Source organism: Mytilus trossulus, chromosome 1 (genome assembly GCF_036588685.1).
Source record: "Mytilus trossulus isolate FHL-02 chromosome 1, PNRI_Mtr1.1.1.hap1, whole genome shotgun sequence".
NCBI classification, from domain to species: domain Eukaryota; kingdom Metazoa; phylum Mollusca; class Bivalvia; order Mytilida; family Mytilidae; genus Mytilus; species Mytilus trossulus.
In genome coordinates this window covers 55,944,047-55,966,052 of record NC_086373.1, presented here as the reverse complement: position 1 = coordinate 55,966,052, position 22,006 = coordinate 55,944,047, and the positions used below count along the sequence as shown (strand labels likewise).

General features: G+C 31.6%; 2 protein-coding genes across 2 annotated transcripts in view; one reads left to right on the top strand and one right to left on the bottom strand.

Moving 5' to 3' along the window:
* The first annotated feature begins 24 nt into the window (after positions 1-24).
* The window catches only part of LOC134727778 (RNA helicase Mov10l1-like), a 46,677-nt gene continuing 24,695 nt past the window's right edge, over positions 25-22,006 (top strand). The window contains exons 1-12 of the mRNA XM_063592169.1: positions 25-111; positions 6,333-7,169; positions 7,554-7,895; positions 13,517-13,732; positions 13,948-14,068; positions 14,844-14,942; positions 15,977-16,123; positions 17,636-17,727; positions 18,432-18,490; positions 19,305-19,520; positions 20,537-20,646; positions 21,494-21,571. Coding sequence (XP_063448239.1) covers positions 6,361-7,169; positions 7,554-7,895; positions 13,517-13,732; positions 13,948-14,068; positions 14,844-14,942; positions 15,977-16,123; positions 17,636-17,727; positions 18,432-18,490; positions 19,305-19,520; positions 20,537-20,646; positions 21,494-21,571 — 2,289 coding nt within the window. The 5' untranslated portion in view covers positions 25-111; positions 6,333-6,360. The remainder of the gene's footprint in view (positions 112-6,332; positions 7,170-7,553; positions 7,896-13,516; positions 13,733-13,947; positions 14,069-14,843; positions 14,943-15,976; positions 16,124-17,635; positions 17,728-18,431; positions 18,491-19,304; positions 19,521-20,536; positions 20,647-21,493; positions 21,572-22,006) is intronic.
* On the bottom strand, positions 7,972-10,427 carry LOC134727787 (serine-enriched protein-like). The gene is made up of 4 exons (XM_063592177.1): positions 10,124-10,427; positions 9,174-9,379; positions 8,783-8,940; positions 7,972-8,072 (listed from the first exon to the last, which is right to left on the bottom strand). Exons 1-4 carry the CDS (start codon positions 10,264-10,266, stop codon positions 8,037-8,039), a joined length of 543 nt encoding a protein of 180 aa, XP_063448247.1. The 5' UTR covers positions 10,267-10,427; the 3' UTR covers positions 7,972-8,036.

Sequence of the window (22,006 nt, the reverse complement as noted above, 5' to 3'; positions counted from 1 at the left end):
AAGCGCTTTACAGATATAGACTTTGTCTTTCGAAGGTTTTCGGATATTTTCTTCAAGAAAGGAGTGTAAATGCAAAGAGAAACTGTTTTGGCGAAAATGAAACTAGCGAGGGTACTTTCAAATTCTTAAATTCAACATATCTTATCTTACCCAATGCTTTAACTCACAACTGATTAACCTTCTCATTTTATTTTGTTCTTGAAACGTGATTTCGTATGAGGAAAGTTTAGAGAACCTTAGACTAGTGACAGATTTTTTTAATACATTTTTTATAAAATCTCTTTCGAGAAAAAGCATCAATATTATGGTATCAGGTCTGTTCACGCCCAATACACTTTGGCATCCTACACGATTGCACGTTCGCACGTTTGCACCCAAGGTCTGTTCACACTCTACATAATAGCGCCAAATTTTAGTTTAGAATTTCCAGTTGAATAATTGGAAAATTATGATTGTTGGGTTTAATACTAAATGTATCATCTAAAATGTATTTTGCTTGGTGTGAGTAAAACATTGAAGATTTTAAATGAAAAATTCAAAAGATAATTTTTTTTAACAGCTTGGACCCTTTGATCTGAAACAATGAAACAATAAAATATAGCAATACACTATTATAACCAAAACATGATAAAAGTTATTCAACACACAAAAAAAAAACGTAGTCAGAATCTCACTTTAATTTGAAACAAGTCAATGATTGAAACAAAGTTATAGCGAGCGATACACTAACCAATACATGATTAAGAGTTATTCGACACAAATTAAAACGTTGAGAGAATCACACTTTATTCACAGGTGCTTGAGGACAGGATCCTATATGAGCCCCATATAGTCCCTCCCCCCTTTTTTTTATTTATTCATAAATCTCAGATTTATATCTCAGATTTATGAATAAAATAAAAAAAGGGGGAGGGACTATATGGGGCTCATATAGGATCCTGTCCTCAAGCACCTGTGACTTTATTTAGAAAGGATTGTTATTTTTTTAACAATACACTATTCAAAACTTAAACAAGATTTATTCAACACCAAAAATAATGCTGTCTCGATTTATCATTGTTTATAATGAGACAATGACAACAAATACAGCCCTGAACAGAGTACTGATAGAATTCGCGTTTCTTTACTGTCAGAATAAGTTACGCTATCGACAAACTTATTTCAGAAGTGACATAATTTAATTTTCTTCATCAACAAAATATTTCATGTCCAACGTGTAAGTTTTCATTGTTTAAGTTGAAGTTTTTTTAACACAGTAAAACATTTTTTTATAATCAACCTCTGTCATTGGCATTTTCATTTTAACGGTAAAGGATCAAATACAGGATCTCCAAAATTTCTATCATTTGTTACGAGGAAATCATTATTCAATCGAACATATGTCTTTGTTCATGACACATATTATGAAATACAAAGGAGTTGAAATGATCAAATACTTGACGAATATTTGAAATTTAAACCTCTATATTAAAGATGTGATATTGTACGGCATTTTATTTTTGTTATTGGTAATGATCCATATCTGACAAGAGAAGAAATATTCATAATTCTCAGAAAGTTTTCGTAAATATTGTTAGATACCACTAATCGTTCCAACAATCAAGACAACAGAGACAAACAGGGGAAAAAAAATGAAAATGAAAAGATATGACTTAAGTGTTAGCATGTTCAGGGAGACGGCACTCAATTTACCAAAAAATAATTGATGTTTTAAGGAACTAGAAGTCTTCACAGGTTTTCAACAAGGGTAGAATTCAAAACCTTGAATATGAAAGCCTCGAAATCCATGATACTTTTTCTGTGCGGTAGTTATATCTACAAAATCCAATCATGTACATGACATATAATACAAAAATGTACATGTATATTTATATATATTGGAATTTATTTTTGTTTCCAAACAAAATTATAGGGTTATCATGGTTATGTATAAGTGCCTCCGTTCACTGCACAATTGCAAATTGTCTTCTTAAAGACCAGCAAAAATAAATGGCACAAGTTCACATAGTCATAAAAAAGTCGTATAATTTACGTTATCGAACAAAAAATCGGAAATACGAATATTATATGTGAATGGTTAGGAAATTCGTTTCCCCTACATTTTTTAAAAGTCAAAGAAAAATGTTTTCCCTGATACAAACGTTTTAAGAACCAGCTTTGTGTAACCTATAGACAAATTCAACTGTATATAAGGAAGTTAATATGTTTACTCTGATTTGAAATTATCTTTTAGAACTTTTTTGAGTAATTGAGAACCTATGTTGTTTATGGGTAATAGGTGAAATGTTGCATGATCCCTCAAAATGACAGCAAGCGTGGTTTTCCGGAAGATTTTCATTTGTACACTGTTAAAAACTGTCAGATCCTGGCCATGGTATATTTGGCGAAGACATATTCTAACAGAAGTACAAATACCAGTCCTCCCTTTTGTGTATACATATAAGAAAACATTTCAAAGTTATTGATTTAATTCAAATCCATCACACATAGGGTACACATTGTAGTCCAAAAAAATAAAGGACCTCATTCCTATCAAACATCTTTTTAATTGTTTACCAGTATATTTCTTTTAGTTTTGGGTAAAATTGTAAAGGAAATAATACTATCAAGACATCCTTCCATAAATCTTTTTTTTTTCTGTACTGACTTTGAAGAAATGACTACTTTTCCCCCAATCGAAATGGTGCATGGACATATTTTGTTTCATATTATTAAAATTATTTTCAATATTATCCGTATTAAACTTGATTATCGACACATGAAAGTTTGTCAGCATTGTCAATCTTTTTAACGTTTAAGTACCAATAGTTCGGTCACTACTCAATTAAGTTTGTCGATAACGTAGCTAATTTTGAAGGTTAAGAAACATCAATTCCATCACTTTTCTGTTACGGGCTGTATACTAAATAGGAATACGCTTGCCAAAACTTGATTACAAAGTTATTAAACACAAACCAAAAAAAATTGGCGCGAACATGTAGGGTGCGAAAGTGAAAGGGGGCGAACATGAGTGGGTGTGAACGTGAATGGGCGCGAACAGACCTTGATTCCAATATTATCATCAAAGAGTGACAGGAAATGAATCAAATTAGCCTTTCAAGATATCTTGCACAGTTGCACACATTTGTCTCAGAAGTTTTAACAGGGTTTCCCCTGGGTCAATTATTTTTTTAACACCTTGCCAAAACAATATATTTTTCGCCATTTTATTATCTTATTTGCTTTGTATTGGTAGTAACATAAATATATTGTTTTTTTTTTTAACTTTTCCATCTTTCAAACCCCTACCCCCAAAACAGATGAGTTTGCTTTATTGTTGTCCATGTCAGATTATTCTCTCAAACTTTTCCAAACAAATGTATGAAATTAATATCCTTATATATCATAAAAATAAAATTGAGAATGGAAATGGGGAAAGTGTCAAAGAGACAACAACCCACCAAATAAAAAAACAACAGCAGAAGGTCACCAACAGGTCTTCAATGTAGCGAGAAATTCCCGCACCCGGAGGCGTCCTTCAGCTGGCCCCTAAACAAATATATACTAGTTCAGTGATAATGAACGCCATACTAATTTCCAAATTGTACACAAGAAACTAAAATTAAAATAATACAAGACTAACAAAGGCCAGAGGCTCCTGACTTGGGACAGGCGCTAAAATGCGGCGGGGTTAAACATGTTTGTGAGATCTCAACCCTATATATATTTCTTTCTCAAATGATGAATTTTTATCGCCACCATATTATTTCTTCACATTCAAACGTCAGCAGAAACCCTGTTTTAAGGTGTATATGATTCAAAACAAATCAAGATGCTCCAAATATCAAATTATATACCGAAAGTGTAACAAACATGCTTCACACACTTATACCATGTATACTGGCCACCATAACATTAAGAATACTGAAAAACGGATTTAATATGTTTCATAGAATCATCAACAACAAAATACTAGATACTGGGTACTGACATACTAATTAAAAGCTAAACAAACACCAGGTCTAACCACAAACAAACCTATCAACTAATTAGATGTCATTACAAACACATTTTTTTTACATAAATAAGGCCGTTAGTTTTCTCGCTTGAATTGTTTTACATTGTCTTATCAGGGCCTTTTATAGCTGACTATATGCGGTATGGGCTTTGCTCATTGTTGAAGGCTGTACAGTGACATATAATTGTTAATGTTTGTGTCATTTTGGTCTTTTGTGGATAGTTGTCTCAATGGCAATCATACCACATCTTCTTTTTTATATTATACATGTTCAAATTTTATTTTTTTCTGCCAAACTATTACATTGTATTAAAGACTGGATCAAATTACCTGATCCATTCTGAACCAATAGCCTGCAACACTACTATTCATTTTATTGAATAATCCAAAGAGAAATTCGCATGTGAAATTCTCCATTACATTTACAAACACCTACATGCTTAATCTGCATCTTGCTTTTATTGTCGAGCCTTCGACTTTAGTCGAAAAAGCGAGACTAAGCGATCCTACTTTCCGTCGGCGTCGGCGTCGTCGTCGGCGGCGTCCACAAATATTCACTCTGTGGTTAAAGTTTTTGAAATTTTAATAACGTTCTTAAACTATACTGGATTTCTACCAAACTTGGACAGAAGCTTGTTTATGATCATAAGATAGTATCCGGAAGTAAATTTTGTAAAAATAAAATTCCATTTTTTCCGTATTTTACTTATAAATGGACTTAGTTTTTTCTGCGGGGAAACATTACATTCACTCTGTGGTTAAAGTTTTTAGAATTTTAAAAACTTTCTTAAACTATCCTTGGTCTGAACCAAATTTTGACAGAAGCTTGTTTATGATCATAAGATAGTATCCAGAAGTAAATTTTGTAAAAAAAAAAATCCATTTTTTCCGTATTTTACTTTTAAATGGACTTAGTTTTTCTGCGGGGAAACATTACATTCACTCTGTGGTTAAAGTTTTTGAAATTTTAATAACTTTCTTAAACTATACTGGATTTCTACCAAACTTGGACAGAAGCTTGTTTATGATCATAAGATAGTATCCGGAAGTAAATTTTGTAAAAATGAAATTCCATTTTTTTCCGTATTTTACTTATAAACATGATAAATGGACTTAGTTTTTTCTGCGGGGAAACATTACATTCACTCTGTGGTTAAAGTTTTTAGAATTTTAAAAACTTTCTTAAACTATACTGGATTTCTACCAAACTTGGACAGAAGCTTATTTATGACCATAAGATAGTATCCAGAAGTAAATATTGTAAAAAGATAACTCCATTTTTTCTGTATTTTACTTTTAAATGGACTTAGATTTTCTTCCAGTTAACATTACATACAGTCGGCAGTTTAAGTTTTCAAACATTAATTAGATTCATTAACTATCCTAGATTTTTACCAAACTTGGACAGAAGCTTCTTACAATCAAAAGATAGTATCAAGAGGAATTTTTTATTTATTTTTTTCCTCATTTTTTGTTGAGCCTGCGATTTACAGCAAAAGTAGGCGAGACACTGGGTTCCGCGGAACCCTTACAAATTTTCTTGTATGTACATGCATACCAAAAATAAATTGAAAAATGTTTAATACATTTTCTACTTACATATAAAAGAATTGTAAATGATCATGATTATAAAGATAGATTTTGTTATTATTAATAATACTGTAAAACCAGGTATGCACTAGAAAGTAATCATTGACCAGTCCATGTTTTTCTGTTTATAAAGAGGAATCACTGATTATCTGATACAATTGCCTGTTATCATACATTTCATATTGGAAGATTTTGTATAGCAAATTGTTATTGGCATTTTTGCTATTTTGTGTCTGATTGTTGTAAATTTTGAGAGTTTTTCCTACACAGGAAGCATCTTTGAGGGTGATTGTTCTATCACATTCTAGAATTAGTATTTAAAGTTTCCAAGTTGAACAACAGTTTAAACAGCTTTCTTGCAAACATGGCAAACAGTTTAACATTTCACTAATCACTTTACATAAACTAAAGATTGATGAATGAAAATCTCACTGAAAAAGGGTAGTAAAATATTTTGCTCTGGAAGGGTAAGTTTAAATGATCCTGCTCCACTTGCGGCATCATCTTTGATTTCAATATAGTACAATGTACAAATAAAATATGGTTAGAATCTGAGACTACTATACCATTTCTTGACAAGTCATTGTTTTGATACAGTATGGTGATAGACCAATCTCTGTGCAACATATATGATAGTCGCAACTAAAAGTGATTCATTCCAAAAAAAATTCACAAAGTAAAACATTTCTGGATCAATCTCTAATTTGTACATTTATATATATAATACATTTACTATTTTTTTCAGCATTGACAACTATTGATGTTTCAGTACAATGTTTTCTGCTTTGTCAAAGCTGGTTAATTTTATATACCAACCCGAAGATGAGGACTCAAATGATGAGGAAGATGTGGACAAGAAGGAAGTTCCAGCAAATGGATCAAGTCATCTAACACCTGACAACATTTTGCAAAAGCAGAATTCTGACTGCTACAAGAATTTAACTGGCAATGTCACACATGTGTTTGAAAAGCATGGCCTAATTAATGGAGAGATTTATTTTTCTTTTGATAAAGTAATCGACAATCTCAGTGTTAAGGTTGGTGACCCAGTTGATGTTGTAGCGAGGCAACAGAATGGTTGTGGAGTTTGGACAACAGATCAGGTATCAATCATTCAGGAAAGATGGGATGACAATGATTTTGAATGTGACAACCTTGAAGTTGATAATGCCCAATCAGAAACATCTCAACAGGATGGTATTGTGGGTAAAATAACAAAGTTTGATGGAGAACAGGGATTGATTAATAATTATGTTAGTTTTGAGGTGTGCCAATTTATTGATGATTTTAAACCATATGTAGGTGATTATGTCAAGGCAGATTATGGAAGTGATGGGAGTGTGATGCAAATTGCAAATATTCAGCCATTACGATGCAAAGAAAAAGAATCAAAGATAACAGCATTTCAATTAGATCATGGGTACATTGATAGTGAAATATTTTTTCACCCAGAAGTCTGTGTAAATGGTTATAGACCACGTAAATGGGACAAAGTTGTTGTTAAAGCTGTTGAGAGTGCACAAGGCAAATGTAACTGGAGAGCTGTTTCTGTTAAGCCATTAAATGTTCCTCTTTCTCAAAGGTATGATAAAAAATAAAAACAAATCAAGAAAATTTGACATAGATCTGAATCAAGTGAAATATAAGTGGGAAATGTAAATGTTATAGCAGTCCAACAGTGCAGTAAAACATCAAAATAAGGCACAAATTTTCAAACAGACAAAATTTACAACCACCGTGACTAGGTTCCTGACTTCAGCTATAAATCTTAAATCAAAGCCATATATACAAATGTACTCATAAGAAAAGATTCACAAATCTATACAGAATATCTAAGGACGACAGTAGATTTATTTGCTGTGTTCATTGTTCATGGTGTTTAAGACCTTATATGATTTTGATTTTGTTACTTATAATCTGGGTTTCAGTATTACTAATTATCTTAATGTTTTGATGTGTTTTTCAGTTTAAGTGCCAAATTCTTGCCAAGTCCAACACGCCAATCATTTGTAGAGGAACTAACAAAAGACAAACATGGTATATACATCAGTGGCCAGACGGATATTAAAAATGTCAAGTTTGGACAGGAAAAGAAGTTGACAATATGGATACAAAATAAAGGGACATCACCTCAGATCTTGAGGAAATGTCATATTCCATCAGAAACCTCACAGTTTTCTGTTGGAAGTGTTAAATTTTTACAAGAATACTCAGCCATGATCAAATCTGGAAATTCAACAATTAAAGACGAATCTGTTACCATTTTTCCAGCCATGTCTGTATATGTCAATATAACTTTTAATGCAAGGTAAGTAACTGCCAAGGACTGACACAAATATACTTATATAGTTTTATTGATTAGTATTTACAAATAGGTAGCACATGTAGATAGCAACTTTTAATGTTTATATCAGGAACAAATAGCACTTGTTTTGTTTAGTCTTCCATATTATACTGTAACTGTTCTTCTGACGCCGCGGAATATCTGTAATAGAAGAGGTATTATAAAATGAAGTGAGAAACAGGGTTGTTGGTTTAGCTGATTGTTTCTTTAGACATGTTCCTGTAAGAGTTACAAATTTAAGAGGTTCTAGATTTCAAATCACATTGAATATATATGATATATATATGTGAAATATTATACAATTACTGTCTTTTGGTGAGGTAAATGTGTGGTTTTATTGACTTTTGAAAAACGGCCAAAGTGAATATCAGTTTTTCAAAAGTCAATAAAACCACATATTTACTGAAACAAAAGACAGTAAATGTCTTATTCCATATTCCGAGAGAAATTAATGTAAAGGAAAATATTTACCAAAACCAATTGTACATCAAACGTTTTTTACCAAAATTATACACATAAAAGCACGCGACGTTTTGCGCGGTGAATATCCTTTTTCCCCAAGGTGAATATGCTTATTTATTCAAAATCCCATTCATATAGAAAAACCTACTAATATTTTATCAATATGGAATATTATTAATTATTCATAATGATTGCATTTTGAAAATTTTTAGACAGAATATATTTGAAAAAAGATTCATAATAAATACCAATAAGTAAATAATAAAACAATCCAAAACTGAAACCAAGTAATAGAAAAGAGCTGTACATTTATCATGTTTATATATAAACATCAAATTTTCTAAAAGGAGTACCAAAATTAACATTTCCTGTATTTGGAGTGAACTTACCTTTTCCATTAAGATTTGACCAAGTTTGAAGTTACAGTATCTCTTGGCAGATGGTAATAAACTTAGCACAGTTCCATTCTTCACACAATAATTAACAAAATCCCAGCATGCTTTCTCAAGGTCATCAAGGCCAAACTGTGATGCTCCACATAAGAGTCCTTAAATTATAAAGAGATGAATTAGTTATACAATAAATTTCCAGTTTGTTTAATTTGATATTTTTTACTTGTACATGTATTTGAAAATAAGTTAAGATGTAAAACTACTTCAACATGGTGTATGAATGTAATAATATTCCTGATCTTTGAAAGAACCTACTGCCTTCTAGTAGCATGATGTATGTTCCCTGTCTAAGTAAACTTTTATATAATAGAAGTAGCATGTTATTTACCTGCCAGACAGCTGGAGTTGATGTCAACAGATCCACAATGTATAAACTCAATAATCTTCCTGAAATCTTCTGGTTGGTATTTCTGGACTGTGATCAATACATCATTTTGAAAAATACTGGATGTTTTCTTTTTTTTGTCCTTTTTATGAGTTTTTCCTTTGAACTCTTGCTCTTTTTGTTTCTTCAGTATCAAGTTGTACAGTACTCTGAAAGAAATAGTTTATTCATTTTCTTTACAACAATGTATGAAAGTGATTACCAGTATCTGTGTTCAATCCTTTTTACTTTTTAAGATACATTATGATTTAACTGGTATGTCAATTGCACTGTAAACCAACTTAATTTCGCGATTTATTTTCGTGCCTTTGGCGAGTAGAAAAATATTGTGAAAATAAATTGTCTCGAATATGTCAAATTTGGATCTTTCCTTATTAAACTGTATCATGTAAATTAAAAAATCACGAAAATAAATAGCCGCGAAATGGTCTAGCAAGGGTAAAATGCGAAATTAAGTATCCGGGCAAATAAGTTGGTTTACAGTATGTATTGTTTGTTCCACTCTAATATTGTTATAGTACAGTATCATGGGTATCATAAGAAAGCTCTCTCACAGGCAAACTACCCATAACTACCAGTCTTTATTTCTTAGACAAATTTAGAGAAATTTTAATACAGTTTTGGAAATTGTAATGTTTAATTGGTGATCCAGTATATGATGAAATTGGAATTTAAGTCCAAATATATTTCTTGTTTTGAAAGTCAATTTCTTTTTTTCCAGTCTTGCTTGCTTATTGGCACATATACCACCATATCATACCAAATGTATTCAATATACATGATATAGGACATCTAGTGTCGGAGAAATTTTAAAACCTTAACACAATGTTTGATGATATTATTAATTATAATGTGAGTATTAGGTACAGTATCTGAACTATGTGTTAACTTACCTGCTTCTTGTTCCAAGGATGGCCTTGACACCATGAACTTTGACCTTTTCTGGTCCAACTTCAAAGATGACATCACATAGTTGTGGTATATATGAGATTGTTCTCAGATGCTCAGTCAGGGTCTGTGTATTCCTGAAACTCATTGAGTCTGAGCTTGTCCAATGTCCTATCCTTGTGTTGAGAATGCTATTTGTTGGCCTGGATGTGGGTCCTACATGTTCCCTATCAGGGGTGTCAACAGTGTCATTAGCTGTTACAGCCTCACTATCGGACAAATCTTGTGACGATCCATACCCAGAGGAGCAGTCTGTAAAAGAAACAAAAAGTGTACCAGTAAGAATGACAGAAAATGCTCACCATCTATTTTATTTTGTTTAGAGATTATGAAATTAGCCAGATTGAAATGTGAAAAGATAAGACCTGGTATTTGTACAAGCTATTGTAAATATTATATGAGACACTAGTGTTAACTGTAAAAGAGGAATAAGTTCAAGTTGTCCAGTACTTCTGAACTTTCAGTAAATTGGGTGAAACTTTTTTTTAAATTGCTGTCAGAGTAGACAGCTACTTGTTCTAGTTATAGTTTTCAAAAAAGTATATTTTTATACTTTTGTTTTAATTTTTAAAAAAGTAATTTTAGAAACTTTTGTTTATAATAGCTTTCAATAAAGTAATTTAAGATACTTAAATTTAATTGCAATAGTAGAATTCAGCTCATACAAGAAATCTTTGTTAATAAATAAGAGAATATTCATTTTTATAAACGCACTATAAAAATGATAAAACCTGTATTGTTATAAAAAAAAAATAGAAAGATACTTGATAGGAATACAGAACTTTCAGCTATGTGATTGAGAAAATCTGGCCAAATATTTTGATTTTACCAATAAAAAGGAAATGAAAAAACTTAAATGAATGTTTTTTTATATACAAGAATTATTTTTTTTTGCTAAACATCAATTATACCGTGACTTACCATCAAACTCTGTTTGTTCAAAATCTACTAAAGCCAATGTGGATTCACTTCTATCCATTATAATAAAGATTATTGTTGACTATAAACTTAAGCTTTCAAATAAAAATTGCAGCAAACTCAGACACAAATAGTACACTGTTTCATGATGTTGATAAATCTCTGTTTATACCCTATAGATGAGGAATGGCTTTTAGGAGAGCTTGGGGTCTCAAACATTTAATTTTCAGAGCTTGTGCCTCTGTTTAGTTTGGCTTTTTGGGCTTGGGTCTCATCCTTATTTACGAAAATAGTAACATATTCAATAGACTGTAAAAACATAATTAAGTTTTTACATGTTTTTATATTTTGTTTATTTTACTTAAATCATCAAAGAATATACTAATTGGCAAAGGTGTGATTGAGGTGATCTAATTAATGGAGTATTAATTGCTGTGGCTTAATTGAAATAATGTATTTTGTACAGAAATCTCATTGATATTGAGAATTATCAAAACAATATTAACATTTTTTTTTACCTTTGACAATTTTAAGAAAAAATAAACTTTCCATTGAGATTAGTTATAATCTTTCAAATTAAAAATATGTTATATTTAAGGTTTAAAAGAGTTGCAAAATGTTTTGGACATAATATATTATACTTCATTTAACCACAAAAAATAAATAAATGTTTCCTTTGAAAGGAAAATGCCTTGAACATAAGAAAGTAATAATAGTAACCTTACAGTTTGCAATTTCCCTACTTATTTGACTTATAGGTTCTGTGTCAGTTATACTTATGATATTGGCCTGAAGCAAGGGCTGATAATTTCTTTTAATGATCTTAGTCTTAAATTATTTTTTTTCTTTTGCAAGAATTTTCCTATAACACTTATATGACCTATTTAGTATTTTGTGTTTTCTGGACTATAGTTTTTTAATGGAGATTTTTTTTTTTAAATAAGACCTCCCAGAATTTTGAAAACAGTTCAATGGTGCATTTGGTTAGATATTTAGATATACAAGATTTCCTCATTTACCAATTTGTTTACCATGTTTACTGGTAAACATTTCCCAATGTCTTTTTAGCTCACCTGGACTAAAAGGCCAAGTGAGCTTTTCTCATCACTTGGCGTCCATCGTCCGTTGTCGTCCATCGTTAACTTTTACAAAAATCTTCTCCTCTGAAACTACTGGGCCAAATTTAACCAAACTTGGCCACAATCATCATTGGGGTATCTTGTTTAAAGAATATGTCCGATGACCCGGTCAACCAACCATGATGGCCGCCACAGCTAAAAATAGAACATAAGGGTAAAATGCAGTTTTTTGCTTATAACTCAAAAACCAAAGCATTTGGAGCAAATCTGACAAGGCGTGAAATTGTTCACTAGGTCAATTTCTATCTGCCCTGAAATTTTCAGATGAATTGGACAACCCGTTGTTGGGTTGCTGCCCCATGAATTGGTAATTTTTAGGAAATTTTGCTGTTTTTGGTTATTATCTTGAATATTATTATAGATAGAGATAAACTGTAAACAGCAATAATGTTCAGCAAAGTAAGATTTACAAATAAGTCAACATGACTGAAATGGTCAGTTGACCCCTTTAGGAGTTATTGCCCTCTATAGTCAATTTTTAACCATTTTTCATAAATCTTAGTAATCTTTTCAAAAATCTTTTCCTCTGAAACTACCTGGCCAAATTAAAGCAAACTTGGCCACAATCATCATTTGGTATCTAGTTTCAAAAATATGTGGCGCACCCGGCCAACCAACCAAGATGGCCACCACGGCTAAAAATAGAACATAGGTGTAAAATTCAGTTTTTGGCTTATAACTCAAAAACCAAAGCATTTAAAGCAAATCTGACATGAAGTAAAATTGTTTATCAGGTGAAGATCTATCTGCCCTGAAATTTTCAGATGAATTGGACAACCTGTTGTTGGGTTGCTGCCCCAGAATTGGTCATTTTAAGGAAATTTTGCTGTTTTTTTATATTATCTTGAATATTAATATAGATTGAGATAAACTGTAAAAAGCAATAAATGTCGGCAAAGTAAGATCCACAAATAAGTCAACATGACCAAAATGGTCAGTTGACCCCTTTAGGAGTTATTGCCCTTTATACATGTTATAATAAATTTTTAACCATTTTTCGTAAATCTTTAAGTAATTTTACAAAAATCTTCTCCTTTGAAACTACTGGGCCAAGTTAATTATAGATAGAGATAATTGTAAGCAGCAAGAATGTTCAGTAAAATAAGATGTACAAACACGTCACCATCACCAAAACACAATTTTGTCATGAATCCATCTGTGTCCTTTGTTTAATATTCACATAGACCAAGGTGAGCGACACAGGCTCTTTAGAACCTCTAGTTTGGACAAGCTAAGCATTAAAACAACTTTTCAAAAATTGTTTTGGTTTTTTATATTTAGAGCACATGGACATGAGAAACAACTACTAGTTATAGTATTTGATGATTTCAAGATAGGACGATATCTCACCGCAGAAGTAATAGATCCTTACATGTCTATGGTGAACCATACTGGTTCTTATACTGGTACCAGGAGTGAAGCTTTCAATAGGTACAAGACTTCATCTAGGTCTGCTGAGACTTGGAGAATATCAGGAGAAAGGCCAAGCAGTAATAGGTATAGTTGTATTTATATTATCATTATGTGTTTGGTGGTGATGCAATACTTATAACAAAGATGACATATGATTCTTACCAGATTTACTGTTTAATTTTGACTTCATAGTTTAAACAATTGTTATTTCTAAAGTAGAATTATTTTTTCAATTTTTTTTATAATAAAAAGATCTGACATTTAGCAACAGGAAAATGATTTTCCATATTTTTTTCTAGCAAATTTGCAAAAAGGAAGTTTTTACCAAACAAACTGAAACAGTACCCTGTCCCTACACCTCTTAGAGAATGTATTATGGAGAATGATTATTTAGTAGACCACTATCCAGTTCTTACAGAGGTAAATATGCTAGCCTTTATCAACAAATACAGGAAAACTTTTTGGGAATACAGAACAAATGAAATGTATCTTTTAAAATATTATGTTAAAATTTCAGAATATTTGTGCAGTTCTGTAATAAATTAAATACCACAAATGCTTTTGTGAATATTGGAAACGCTTTGTCATTTGATTGCTTTTTTTTTGTTGAATTTTATAATACTCTGGTACATGTTTAAAACATTCAGACAATCTTGTATTAAATTATTTCATCTTTTAGCCTCTAATAAGAAAGCAGTTGGTATAAAAAACCTAGATTTGTTATATAGGCATTGAAAATTGTGTAGCTGTTTTATTAACTTCTATCAATTTTTTTTGATAACTATGAAAATCAAAATTTCTTAATGATCCCTTCTTTACTCAGTATGTTCTTTTTCATTCAAATTACTGTAACTTCTGCACATTTTATACATTAAAAAGAAAAAAAATCTATGCTGTTTTAACCCTTACACAACCTAACTTATTATTAATAGTGTAGGTTGTTATGATGAAGAGAAAATTATATTAAAACTCACCAATGATATACCAGACTAATAATGTAGCTCACTCGACATGCTCTGTCTAAATGTAAGCCTAGTAATTCAATTATATCTTTTTTTATGCCCCCACTGCTAGGCAAAGGCTGCATTAAGTGTTATCCTTGACCTTCGGTTTGTTAGTCCTTCCGTCTGCCATTTTCAGTTGATTTCTTAGACTTATTCTTCTTTTATTTGTAATTTTTTATTATTTGTTTTAGGAGCTAACTTTTGAGAACTATACCCAGAAGTTTGATACACTGATTCACTTAGAAGAAATACAGATGGAGATTGATATAAGGGAGTTTGATTTGGAAAGGGTAAGTTAATTAGTGATATATTTGAAGAGATATAATGCATTTTGCCAAACAAAATAAAATCCATGATTGATTTATAAAAGTAAAGCTCTTGAAGCACAGTGATTTGCCCAAAAGCCATATTAATTAGATGTAAGACAATGTGGTATGAGTGCCAATGAGAAGAATTAAAAAAAAAAGTTCTTGCTTGGATAATTCTTTTAGTTCCTTAGGTAATTTTCAAATTCCCTATTAGACATACATTGTTGTTTAATTGTATTTGCTATGTCCCTTACTCTTTTCTTTACTTAATACCTGTAAATATAAAAGGGCTGAGATGTTGAACAAGACAGAGGACACATTATGCTAACAAAAATTTAAATGACCTCAAGGAATTTTAATCTTAATCATCATTTTAGAAACATGATAGATAAAAGTATTTTTTCCAAGGTTGCAGTAAATTAGAAAAGACATATACAAAAATGTATATATCAACATGATACACTATTTACTGTTATAACGGTTCCATATTCAAAAGATACACTGTCAATTCTTTTAAATTATGATACCTTCAGAATGTATTTTTATGCCCCAACTACAATAGTAGAGGGACATTATGTTTTCTGGTCTGTGCGTCCGTTCGTTTTCGTTCGTCTGTTCGTCCTTCCGTCCTAATCCAGCTTAAAGTTTTTGGTCAAGGTAGTTTTTGATGAAGCTAAAGTCCAAGCAACTTGAAACTTAGTACACATGTTGCTTTTGATATGATCTTTCTAATTTTATCGCCAAATCAATCTTTTGATCTCAATTTCATGGTCCACTGAACATAGAAAATGAAAGTGCGAGTTTCAGCTTAAAGTTTTTGGTCAAGGTAGTTTTTGATGAAGCTGAAGTCCAATCTACATGAAACTTAGTACACATGTTCCCTATGGTATGATCTTTCTAATTTAATGCCAAATTAGATTTTTTACCCAATTTCAAGGTCTATTGAACATAGAAAATGATAGTGTGAGGGGGGCATCCATGTACTTTGGACACATTCTTGTATTCTTTATTTTTAGGTTTGTATGAGAAGAATAGGAGAATATTTGGGATTGAAGGTACCAGGCCTAGCTGAGGGAAGACCTTCAGTCCTAATTGGTGACAGAGTTATGCTGACAGACCCAGGTGATCCTGATGGTCCATGTTATGAGGGATGTGTTCATGAGGTAAGGACCATTTATAGGCATGAGAAATATTGAACCTCATATTGGTGGATTTAAGTGGTTATGATGATTTATGTTAACTGGTTATGATTTAAAAGTAAGGACTTGTGGTTCCAGGAATGATGAAATGGAAACCTTGCTAAATAACATTGACACTTCATGAACCAAAGATACTAGTATAAATATACTTTTTTTCCCCCCTATTTTTATACACTTGTCAAAATTTTGACAGGACGTATTATGGTATACAAATGTCTGTTTGTCCGTTTTGTCTGTCCGGCGTAAACATCTTGCACCGTAACTTGAGAATAACTTGTCCAAATTTCATGAAACTTAACATAGTTGTTTCTTATGATGGTCAAACGATCTGTATACTTTTTGAGTTATGGGAATTTGTAACTAAAGCAATGGTCTGTTTTTTTCACATATCGTGCCATATCTCAAAACTTTACACACCTCTTAGTTATATAAATCTAAAGATCTGTATACTTTTTGGTGGTGATTCAAAATTTTACTTTTGAGTTATTGAGTATTTTGTTAAAAAAAGTTGTTTTTTTCACATGTTGCACCTTATCTAAAAAACGATTTATGATTATTGGTTAAAAATGTGACTAACTTCTTAGTTACATTAATCTTAAGATCTGTATACTTTTTGGTTTTGTTTCAAAATTTAATTTTAGAGATATTGAGTTTTTTGTTAAAAAAAGGGGGAGTGGTTCACATGTCCCACAGTATATAAAAAAAATGTGATTATTGCTTAAACATTAAACACTTCTTAGTTATATTAATCTTTAAAGATCTGTTTACCTTGTGGTGATGATTCAAAAGTCATTTTAGAGTTATTGAGTTTTTTGTAAAAAAAGTGTTTTTTTTCACATGTCACACTGTATGTCAGAAATTTTTTATGATTAATGCATAAAAAATAACACACAAGACAACGGGCGTATCATGTGCTCATGGGGCCGCTGTCTATTATGTCGTTTTCAACTGAGATGAAATGTTGCAGTTTTGAGCCAAATATTCCCCTGAAATTGAATGTATTTCAAACATTTCTGATTGCAAAATTAAATACTATATAAACATGATATATAAAACTTGATTAAACATCAACCCAACAATGTTAGATCTGTAAATTTGCTTTCGCAAATTTTAGGTTTTTCCCTCGCCGGGATTCGAACCCATGCTACTGTGATATCGTGACACCAAATTGCCTGCACTGCAGCCGTCCCGCTAGACCACATGACCACCTGGGCTCTACAATATATATACATTTCTAAAACATTGTAGTTTTTGTTTTAAATGTACCCTTTTTGTTGGTTTTACTGCTAGTAAATGACAGTTAACGCATAAAAATGGTTAATGAATGCAAAATATTGTCTATTTGACTTCCATATCCTCAGAGATAAAATAATTTACAGACTTTGACCTAAATGATATTCACATTAAAAGTGTATATTTTTTTTATCAATTTACAAGCAGAGATCAGGATTCATTGAATTCTCATTTTGGTTTCAGTTACTGAAAGATGAAGTTCTTATGAAGTTCAACAAGACATTCCAAGACTACTACACAGGAAAAGATTATGATGTCATGTTTACATTTAATAGGTAGGAGTTATTTTTAGAACCACAAGAAAACAGATTTTTTTTTCTTATTGTCTCTTAATGGACAAGACAAGTTAACTATACTTTTGAAATAGTGTGACCATTTTGTGGATTTATAGCAATTAATTTGAACTCTGATGGTCAGTTGTTCTCTTGGCTACTCTAGCTTCAATCTCCAATAACTGACCACCATGTTATAAGTAAATTTGCTGAAAGGGGTGTTAAACACCAACTATAAAACAATTGAAATTGAACGTTAAGATTTAAAGAGATTTAAAATCTGTGGTTTACCTGAGACGTATATTAAAGGAATGACTAATATTTTTTCTGTCTATGAAGAAATAACATCACAAAAGTGGTGAACATTACATTACCTATGTTGCTGTTTATTTAAAAGAGGTTATTTCGAAGACAGAAAAAATATTACAGTCATTCCTTATAATTTAATTTTAAGTTCCATTTTTAAGAAGTATTTTGAAAAAAAACATTTATTGATATCGCAGTCACATGACAAAATTATGCCTTTGACCTAATAGTAAACATTCAGCATATCAGAAGTTGTGCTACATACATCCAAAACTAAATTGTATGAAGATATCAGTAATACTTATACCAGAAGCCTATTCTGAATATTTTAAGATATGAAAAATAAAAAAATAACAACAATGTACGGTGCCTAAAATTCATTTATTTATCGCTTATTGTAGGGCACCTGTCAGAAGATGTCACCAGTCTGCAGAGTTTGCTGTACAGTTAGGAGAAAATGGTACATATATATATTAAAAACTTAACCACAGTATAAATTTATTTAGCAAGCAATTGTAACCATGTTTCTAAAAAAACATCCCTCATCTGATAATTCTTTTTTTCTGCAATAATTCAAAATACTTGGTTTGAAAGTGACTTGATAATACTTTCTGAGTTTTAAATCATTGGTTTCTATACACAAATTAGGATAAGCTGTATGATTGCAACAAGACAGATGTCCATTGAAAACCCAAGATCAAACATGTGATGATTCTTAAAAAAAACAAAATTTTCATGACTAAATATATTTGAGTTTCACATTAAGAATTTTTAAATTGATTGATTGATTGTGTTGCTTAACGTCCAGTGGCAAATATTTCATGCATATTCAGGATGAGAACAAGTTCACAATAAATACAATAGGTAGGTCTTGTCACGATAGAGGCCATCTGGGATGATGGTCGGGGAAATTTGGACTGCCACTGGAAAATGAGAGTATATTGGATAGGGACAGAAATTTTGCCTTGCAACAGGCCACCTACGTGGCACTCTCTTTACACAAGACATCAGATTTAATGTCCCCATTCCGACAGGACGTAACTGCGAACTTGATATATCCCCCACATCCAAACGAACGCCCCACTTTAGCAAGCGTTTTACTGCCGGTCGGAAGAAGACCAAGTGACCATTTTCTATTCCCCAGTTACCCTTTGGGTAAGAAATTTTAAATGAGGATAGATTGTCATATATGATATTGTTTATATTTATTTTCAAAACATACCATCAATTTTGAAAATGTTTAGCCAAGTCAGCACCCACAATTTTTTTTCCAGTACTATTTCCAACTGTTCTCATACCAAAGATGTCACAGTTGAGATCACTATCCCAGAGTGCAACAGTGAAACCGCTTGATTCTAGTCCAAGTAAAAGCCAGCAGAAACAAATCAATTATTACAATAAATCATTGAATGCCAGACAAAGAGCAGCTGTGATCAGGATATTGGAGGGACAATGTCGACCAGTGCCTTATATACTATTTGGTCCACCTGGTAAGCTTTACTCAGATACTGGATTGAACAAGGTTTAAGTGAATCAGCATCTCTTATGCCATAGTTTTTTCCTTAAGTAAGTGTCTCAGCATCTCTTATGCCATAGTTTTCTCCTTTAGTAAGTGTCTCAGCATCTCTTATGCCATAGTTTTCTCCTTTAGTAAGTGTCTCAGCATCTCTTATGCCATAGTTTTCTCCTTTAGTAAGTGTCTCAGCATCTCTTATGCCATAGTTTTCTCCTTTAGTAAGTGTCTCAGCATCTCTTATGCCATAGTTTTCTCCTTTAGTAAGTGTCTCAGCATCTCTTATGCCATAGTTTTCTCCTTTAGTAAGTGTCTCAGCATCTCTTATGCCATAGTTTTCTCCTTTAGTAAGTGTCTCAGCATCTCTTATGCCATAGTTTTTTCCTTTAGTAAGTGTCTCAGCATCTCTTATGCCATAGTTTTCTCCTTTAGTAAGTGTCTCAGCATCTCTTATGCCATAGTTTTCTCCTTTAGTAAGTGAATCAGCATCTCTTATGCCATAGTTTTCTCCTTTAGTAAGTGTCTCAGCATCTCTTATGCCATAGTTTTCTCCTTTAGTAAGTGAATCAGCATCTCTTATGCCATATTGTTGGATTCTGATTACAATTTTCACCAAACTGACCACTAAAAAACCCAGCTATTTCCTTGGTTTATGATATTTGCAACCGTTTTATTTCAATTGATTAGAGTTTGTAAAAATGTATGAATTTAAGAAAAAATAAAATTCTGTAAACTCCATGATGATTTTGGCTCATTTACATCAAGGCAACAAAAGAGGTCATACAAATGAAACTTTCAAACTGGAAGAAGAAAGATTTTTTTTTTATTCAGACATCAGATAACTTTTGATACAGCTCAACCTTCTCTTATTGAAACTGTAAGCAAAGAGTATGATATAATACTAGTAAAAGATGACATTAGGATCAGATTATCATAAATTATAATTCAGATATGAATATTTGTGTTGTGAAGTTCTGTAATTTCTTACTGTAGGAACAGGGAAAACCATGACAGTGGTAGAAAGCATTCTACAGATTTTACATAAGATTCCGTCCAGTCGAGTTCTGGCTTGTACACCATCTAACAGTGCAGCTGACCTCATAGTGAGTTAGAACTGTCACAGTAGTTATTTTGTCTTAAAATCAGATTAATACTCACTTCTTTGTTTACACTTATTTAATATATATATAAGAGGCGTTGGTTCAGCAGCTCTTTATTTATTTAATATATGTTTAAGAATACATGTAAAATAAATTTTATAGAACTTTATTTTGAATTATATATCAGATCAAGTGTTTAGGTTTTTTAGGGAATTTTTGACAGTTCAATTACTTATTTGTAATGGGGCAATTGGTAAGGTTAAACTGCCTGGTGGTACTATGTTCTCTTAACAAGCAGTATGTTTTCTGTGAAACCCAAGAAATATAAATTTGCATTTATCTTCTTATATTATAGATTTTATCTAGGTTTACCCTGAATATCCATGACATATTTGCTGTTTTATAAAAAATCTTATGAAAAAATATTCAATTGAGAAGACAAAATATTAAAAGTTTTATATACAAAAAGAGTTTTTATGCTCCATTTATGGGCCTTATGTTTTGTGGTCTGTGCTTCCGTCTGTTCTTCTGTCTGTCCACTTAGGTTAAAGTTTTTGGTTGAGGTAGTTTTTGATGAATTGAAGTCCAATCAACTTGAAACTTAGTACACATGTTTCCTATAATATGATCGTTCTAATTTTAATGCCAAATTGGAGATTTTACCCCATTTTAACGGTCCACTGAACATAGAAAATGATAGTGTGAATGGGGCATCTATGTACTATGGACACATTCTTGTTATTTGATATTTTCATATGCCTACTTTACAAATATCTTTGAAACTTTGTTAATTCTATCAATGATTGTTATTATTTTTAGTGTATGAAGTAACATTATCTGTTTGTTTTAGGCTGAGAGAATACATGAGAGCGGACAAGTAAAGACAACAGATATGGTCAGATTAAATGCTAGACAGAGAAATCTAGAGGTTTGTCACCATTAAATGGATAATGGTCTTAATGTGCTTTAAATAACTTGTAGAGGAGGGTCATAAAGGTGGTATGTGCACAGACAAAAGTGAAATAGAATGACCATTTCACAAAATCAACTGTTTGAACTTTTAAAACAGTCTTTACCATAGCTATGTAGGCAAGGACTGTGTTAAGGCACACAAATTTAAAGAAAAAATAGCAAATCAGTGAAAATGTGTCCATGGCAAATCTGCACCACCTACTCTACAGCTCTTTTTATAAAGTATTACTACTTTATTATGAGCTTGTTTTTATACATAAATATTCAAATGATAAAGTTACATTGTTCAACAAAAAGCCGGCTTACTAATATCAACATAAAAATAAAAAAAATAAAAATATGACTGCTTCTGAAGTTTCCCAAAAATAAAAGTTAACAGAAGTCACAGCAT

Excerpts from the sequence above, each read along its gene's own strand:
- LOC134727787 (XM_063592177.1), bottom strand. The coding sequence starts at position 10,266 with ATGAGTTTCAGGAATACACAGACCCTGACTGAGCATCTGAGAACAATC. Across the intron at positions 9,380-10,123 it reads ATCCTTGGAACAAGAAGCAG|AGTACTGTACAACTTGATAC; the intron begins GTAAGTTAACAC and ends TATTTCTTTCAG. Across the intron at positions 8,073-8,782 it reads GTCAAATCTTAATGGAAAAG|ATATTCCGCGGCGTCAGAAG; the intron begins GTAAGTTCACTC and ends CTTCTATTACAG.